Genomic DNA, 7500 nt, shown 5'->3' on the forward strand with positions numbered 1-7500 from the left:
TTTCCCTATTAGTCTTTTTATATCAAATTGTTCGCTTGAGATTCACTTTTGACAAAAACAAATATGGACGGGTTATCTCACAGAGGTTCACTGCAAAGCCGGCGATGTTGCCTCCCCCGTTGTGTCTTGGAGAGGAGTGGGTATTGCAGAGAATAGAACAGGGGTGACCAGCTGTAATGAAGTCACTGTTTTATACAAAGGGATGAAACCATGATGTTGTTTTGGCATGTCTGTTTGCTCAACACTAGTTAATTGGAATGGCATTGTGTGAAGGGTTCAAAGTGTGTGTGTGTGTGTGTGTGTGTGTGTGTGTGTGTGTGTGTGTGTGTGTGTGTGTGTGTGTGTTTGTGTGTGTGTGTCTGAAGATTAAAAAAAAACAAGCAAGAGTGTGTATGTGTGTGTGAGCCTGTAAGGCAATTACCAGGCTTTGTTGCAACCGGTGTGACAAAATGGCGCTGTGTGTGTGTGTGTGTGTGTGTGTGTGTGTGTGTGTGTTGTGTGTGTGTGTGTGTGTGTGTGTGTGTTATCTAGATGGTGTGGGAGAACGGCTGTGTGGTCATCGTGATGTTGACGCCCCTGACAGAGAGCGGAGTGAAGCAGTGTTACCACTACTGGCCCGACGAGGGGTCCAACCTGTACCACATATATGAGGTACTGACTGTGTGTGTGTGTGTGTGTGTGTGTGTGTGTGTGTGTGTGTGTGCGCGTGCGCGTGCGCGTGCGCGTGCGCGTGGCGCGTGTGAGGTATGGCCAGCCTACCTGCCTGTCTCTACTATTGGCTCAAACTGTCTACTCAATGTTCTATGATTGATCTAAAATTCTATGATTGATCTCTAAATTTGAAAATATGATCGCAGTATTTCATTCTGAAATGCGCAAGCATGCTTAACAACTTCAAAAGACTTAATTTTTAACATTGGAAACCACAACCAAGACTAAAAACAACCAAAAAACTACAAACATGGCTGCCTCCTCTCCCTCCCTGTCTCTCCAGGTGAACCTGGTGTCTGAGCACATCTGGTGCGATGACTTCCTGGTTCGTAGTTTTTATCTGAAGAACATGCAGACCAACGAGACGCGCACCGTCACGCAGTTCCACTTCCTCACCTGGCTCAACCAGAACGTTCCGGAATCCAGCCGGACGCTCCTGGATTTCCGCAGGTAGGAACTGGCGACGCCTCTGCAGGGTTCTAGATTAGAACGCAGGGTTCTAGAACTGTCTATCCTCGCTGTCACCACAGGGTTCTAGAACTAGAACTATCCTCACTGTCATCACAGGGTTCTAGAACTAGAACTATCCTCACTGTCATCACAGGGTTCTAGAACTAGAACTATCCTCGCTGTCACCACAGGGTTCTAGAACTAGAACTATCCTCACTGTCATCACAGGGTTCTAGAATATGTATTTGTATACTGTGTGTTGTATATGGCCTAGATAAGTTAAGAAAAATAGTATATGTCGGGGGAGGCTGGTGGAGGTAGACATCGGAGGACGGGCTCATTATAATGCATGGAACTCATTTCCTTCCATGCATGACAATGAGCCCGTCCTCCGATGTCTACCTCCACCAGCCTCCCCTGGTACAGTTCATGTTGCATATGTGTTAGCAGATGTCTGCATCGCTGACCTTGCTGCTCTCTCTCAGAGTTTCTCCAACAACAACAACCACAACGGCAGAGTGAGAGAGTCCAAGTGTGTGATGCACTAGCCTGCTGTTGTTATTGTGTTAGCGTAGCACAGCTGTGAGATGGAGGGGAAGACCCCCAGTGGTCAAACCTGTTATAGCTCTAACGCTATGGTCGGTGTAGCGGAGGTGGTTTGGAATCACCCACTCGTGACGAGGTAGCCCTGTCTGTGACTTCTAAAGCCCAAATGTAGCCCTTTATACCACGAGGATGTGTTCTTGGTATTGGGGTTTACATCTGTGGCATCCATGCGAGACGTCGACGGTTCAAACCATCTGCAACCAACCAACCAACTCCACCGCCTGTGGTCAGAGGAGGAAGAGTGTCTTTTCTCATTGGCTGAGAGGGAGAGTGAGAGAAACGCTGGTTAAAGACCCAAGTTCTTGCTTTATTGTGTATGAAATGATAGTGCAGTAACATGTACTGAATCTTACTACTGTGGTGTCGCCGTTTCATTGAAGGACGGGCTCATTGTAATGCCTGGTACAGAATGAGGAACGGTATCAATCATGTCCTCCGATTTCTACCTCCACCAGCCTCCCTTGCACTCGAGGCTTTGAAAACATGAACTGTTCTCTCTCTGTCTGTATGACGGCATGGACAGTGTTTAACACGACTCACTCTCGATCGAGCGACGCGCTCTTTTCTTTTTCCCAGTTTCATAGCTACCGTGCTAACATGCTACCATGCTACCATGCTACCTTGCTAGCTACGGGACCTGTTCTGTGTGGGTGTGGTGTGCGCGGCGGCGTCGCTAACAGCTAACAGCTAACTAGCGGTTGCCAGTGTCATTTTTGTGATGGTGCAGCTAGTATCATAAGCCCAGTTGCATAGTCACAAAAGTGATCATTGGAGACTGTGACTCTGCAACCTGGGGCCCTGCGGACCCCCTCTCCTCCTCCCCTCCTCCTCCCCCTCTCCTCTCTGTGTCTACCGACGTGTAATGACCACCAGCTGCTTGCTCATGATTTGCTTGACTTCCTCTCAGATTTTGGATCCTCTCTTTTTCTCTCTTTTTCTCTCTTTATCTCTCGCTCTCTCTCTTTTTCTCTCTCTCTGAGCTTAACTTCTGGATCGCCTTCTTCCAATTACACCACCGCCCCCCCCTCTCTCTCTCCAACCCCTACCCCTGACCCCCCCCCCCCCCCCCTTTTGGTGATTTGCTGTTGTTCCTATGGTAACTTGACTTCCCTCACATTATCTATCTGCGGCATCTGACTTCAAATTCTGAAATGTGTTTTGTTGTTTTTTGTTGTTTGTATTAATATTTTCTGAAGATTTGTTTCACTATAAAGTGCAAGGAGTAACATTGTATTTGGCTGAAATGTTGTTTGAAAAATCATATTTAGTTCTATTCCATAAGTTTAAGTGAGGTCATTACTTTACATATACTTTTACTGCACACACACACACCCACACACACACACACACACACACACACACACACACACACACACACACACACACACACACACACACACACACACACACACACACACACACACACACACACACACACACACACACACCTCCCCAATATGTCCGTCCAGCAGTATAATTGGCCCCTACCAAACCAGCCAATTAAAAAGCAGAGGTCTGCCATAGCTGTACTGTGTGTTTCTGGCCAGTGTGTGAGTGTGTGTGCGTGTGTGTGCGTGCGTGCATGTCTGGCCAGTGTGTGAGTGTGTGTGCGTGTGTGTGCGTGCGTGCATGTCTGGCCAGTGTGTTTAATTGTACAAGGTTAATGCACGGCGGAGTCAGACACAGCCTCCTCCCCCACACACACCTCATTATCACCGTCCAAGAGCTCATCAGAGCAATCTGCACTAGGCACATCCTCATTCAGTCTGAAGGCATAAGTTGGGATCATTAAACTGTGGTAAAGTTTGTGTCTTTTTTGATAGGCATTGGATGTATATATATATATATTATTTGAGTCTGCTATATATTGTTTGGGACTGCTATATATTTCTATCTGCTTAAAGTCGTCCTGTAATGAATGTAACGTTTTTAGACTGTAATAAGATATTAATAAAGGAGAGTTTTCCGATGGGTTCAAATTGTTTCCAGCTGCCATGTTGCCCAATGTTCATGTGTCAAGTCCAAAGAATCATGATGATATTTAACCTTCATGTACATGTTGTGGAGATGCTGAAATATATTCATACAATAATAATAATAATAATCATAATCATAATAATGCATCTATCTTCTATGAATACAATGTGTGATGCAGTTATAAGACATTATTACATGAGAATATGACTATGTTTTTAATAACCTTTTCACGTCCATGTTCCATGTTGCTCTAATGTTGATGATGCATGTGTTGTGTGTGTGTGTTCTGTTACAGGAAGGTTAACAAGTGCTACCGTGGACGTTCTTGTCCCATCATTGTCCACTGCAGGCAAGTATACACACAGGACTACACACACACTATAGACCAGGGTTGGCCTCAATACATTACAGTTCAATACCAAAGCAATATTTTTGTCAACCTTAAACTTAGAAAAATATAAAGAATTTCTAACTGAGAAATCAGGTAGAATCACCAGACAGCATTTGAGTTATTTTTATTTAAATGAATAAACTGTTAGATAAAAGCAATGAACGCTTCATTCTGAAGTTTAAAGAGCTCCAAAAATTAATTGATCTGTTCCAAGTTACTCCAATACACTGGTAAAGTGATTGATTGCAGCATAATGAAAGAATACCATGACAACGAAGCTGTCCGGGGACAAACATGGCAAGTTTGTATTGGAAGCTCCATAGGAGACGAGTAAATAAAGCTATTTTAGCTATTTTAGCTATTTTCTTAGCGTGATAAACATATTTGTATTTGATATTCGAGACACGTGGTGATGAGTCACAAATATAGCTGAAAATCGATTTCTGAAAATAAATCTTTTAATTTGCGCAGTTTTTCACACTGACGTTTCTGGGATGATGGGGAAAGTGAAATAATGAACACTGGTCAATTTTATGACGGTGGGATCAAGTTTGACAGCCAAATATCTGCATTATCATGCCAGTGTTACAGCGCTCTGCATTTGTTTCGGTGTCTCTAGTGACGTTCCACTTTACTAGCATATTCCATTTCAATTCTTCCCAATTCCGTAAGGAAACAGCGAAATTCCAATTCCAATAGTTTTTTCAATGAGGAACATTCCGAATTGGAATCGGAACTTCAGTTTACTTCCGCAATTCAAATGGAACTTGGCCCCACCCCTGCTGTATCCCCCTCCCTCTGTCTCTGTGGGTGTTTAAAAGCACCTCACCTTGAGCAGAGAGCAAGGCATTGAAGTTAGCACCCTTTTTCTCCGGTCTGAAGTGGGTGTTAAATCAATATGCGAATGGAGTAACTGCCTCTCGTTGTGTTGAATAGAGAAGCAGCGGCCTATAATCATCATTAGCTGCAGCCTCCTCCTCTAGATTTTTTATAGAGGACGCTCTCTACAGTGTGGCCCAGTTTAGAAGAACTTAAAAATAAACAGCTCTGATTACACGTTTCGTTCATTACAATTTCTGGAATGCGCCGAGATGCCGGGTTGGGACGGCGTCTTTGATTACGTCCGACACTCTCTTTTTTTCACGTCCAAGAGCGCTCTCACAGATGCTGTTTAGATTTGGAGAGAAATAACTCTCTACGCAGCAACCCGGCTTACTTACTTAGGAATCGCCGCGTTTGATATTGACGTTTCGGTCAAGAGAAGTTCTTGGTCAATTAGTGTGTGGTCAAGAGAGTGTGGTCAATAGAATGCGGTCAATAGATGTTTTATCCCTACACCGTAACACCGTCAACAGCATTACTATGGTGAGCCGTGTACACAGGGGGCAATGTGCAGCGAGGTTCTTTCTCTCTCTCTCTCTCTCTCCCCCCCTCTCTCTCTCTCCCCCCCTCTCTCTCTCTCTCCCCCCCCTCTCCCTCTCTCTTCAGTGTTGAGGTGTCTGACCAGAAAGGGTAGACATCTTCAGATGTGTTCTCTCCATCCATGTCTCTCTCTGGTCTGAGGCTGTTTGTCCTTCGTCTCATCTTTGATCAGTCTTACAGTATAATGACCTCCAGATCCCAGATCAGATTATAATGACTCTACCTGCACCACCTGCTCTGCTAGGTGTAAGTGCAGCAGCATGTCTCAGATCAGATGACTTTGTAATGATCTGCACCGCCTGCTGTATTCTGTAGTGTGATTGTGTGCAATTATCACTGTGTGTGTGCGTGCGTGCGTGCGTACGTGCGTGCGTGCGTGGGTGGGGGTTGTGTGTGTGTGTGTGTGTGTGTCTGTGTCTGTGTGTGTGTGTCTGTGTGTGTGTGTTTCTGTTTGTCTGTTTGTACGTGCGGGCGTGCACGCGTGTGTGTGAGGGGGCGTCAGTTATTTTCACAGAGCCAACACCAGTCGAGGTTGTCGATCTAGAAATGAAAGCGCATGAGAAAAAAAAACGAGTCGATGTTTGAAAATAGCACCGTGCATTTCTATTCAACTGTCAAAATAAACACTGGATTTCTGTCTCCTGTGTGCTTGTTACGCTTTTCACTTTCAATGTTAAGGCATGTACTGCTGTGACCTACGTATGCTATTGCAGCTTTGCCACTTTTGGAGAGGATTTACGTTCCCTGTTATTAAATTCACCCCCCCGCCCCCCCCCCCCCCCAAAAAAAAAAAAAAGAAATACTTTTTTTATACCACAATGATCATCCTTTGATGTCGTTTAGCTCCTTGAAATAGCATTAGTCGCCTCATGTTCACGGAAAATTAAATCTGTCTCTGTTTTGCCACCTGTTACGTGTCATGCAGGTCACATGATCAACGGAAACTAGATCAACACACATTAACAATAATCAGTATTTGAAATAAACAACTTTCTTTCGTTTTGATCTAAGAATAATGTTGTTGACCGTGGTTAGGGTTCGTGTTTGTTGTTTAGTCTTGATAATGACACCCCCCCCTTCTCTCTCTGCCTCTCTCTCTCTCGTTTTCTCTCTCTCCCTCGCTCTCTCTCTCTCTCTCTTTCTCTCAATCTCTCTCTGTTCCCTTTCTCTCTACTTCCCTCACCCCCTCCATCCCTCCATCTCTCTCACTCTCTCTCCCCCTCTCTGTCTCACTCTCTCTCCCCCTCTCCCTCCCTCCTCCCTTTCTCCCACTTTCTCTCTCTCCCTACCTCTCCCTCTCTCCCTTCATCATCCCCTCCGTCCCTCCATCTCTCTCTCTCTCTCTCTCTGCAGCGATGGAGCAGGGAGGAGTGGAACCTATGTCCTGATTGACATGGTCCTCAACAAGATGGCTAAAGGTAGGTTCTTCTTTCTTTCATCCCTCTCTTTTCCGCCGGCTCTGAGACGTCACCATGGCAACATCAGAGCCTTCATTTCTTAACCGCCAAGGGTCTTAAAATGAGTCTGAGACAGGCTTGGTCTCCACAGAGTTCTCAATGGAGAGAGAGAGAGAGAGAGAGGGAGGGAGGGAGGGAAGGAGAAGGAAGGAGAGGGAGAGAGAGGGAGGGAGGGAAGGAGAGAGAAAGAGGGGGGGAAGGAGGGAGGGATGGAGAGTGAGGGAGAGAGAGAGAGGGAGATGGAGGGAGGGAGGGAGGGAGAGACCGAAGGAGAGAGAAACTGCAGATATGTTTTGTAACATTTCTCCTCCTACCCTTAAGCGCAAGGACGCTACTCACAATCGCAGTCGATTTTTTTTTCCGATATGAATGCAGCATACGCATTACATACAGGAGCTGTGTCATTCGTCACGAGGAGGAAACAACTGGTCGACGCAGACAGCGAAGTCATGGCCAATCCATCCTGTCGGTTTGAATGTCACGCTG

At 45.6% G+C, this 7500-nt stretch overlaps 1 protein-coding gene across 1 annotated transcript in view; it reads left to right on the top strand.

Annotated features, from left to right (window-relative positions):
• The window catches only part of slco5a1b (solute carrier organic anion transporter family member 5A1b), a gene marked incomplete at its 5' end in the record, with an annotated part of 66051 nt that overhangs the window by 52688 nt on the left and 5863 nt on the right, over nt 1-7500 (top strand). Inside the window, 4 exons of the mRNA XM_083694335.1 lie at nt 532-651; nt 995-1161; nt 4040-4093; nt 6911-6975. Coding sequence (XP_083550461.1) covers nt 532-651; nt 995-1161; nt 4040-4093; nt 6911-6975 — 406 coding nt within the window. The remainder of the gene's footprint in view (nt 1-531; nt 652-994; nt 1162-4039; nt 4094-6910; nt 6976-7500) is intronic.

Source organism: Argentina silus, assembly GCF_951799395.1.
Source record: "Argentina silus genome assembly, chromosome: 22".
NCBI lineage: Eukaryota > Metazoa > Chordata > Actinopteri > Argentiniformes > Argentinidae > Argentina > Argentina silus.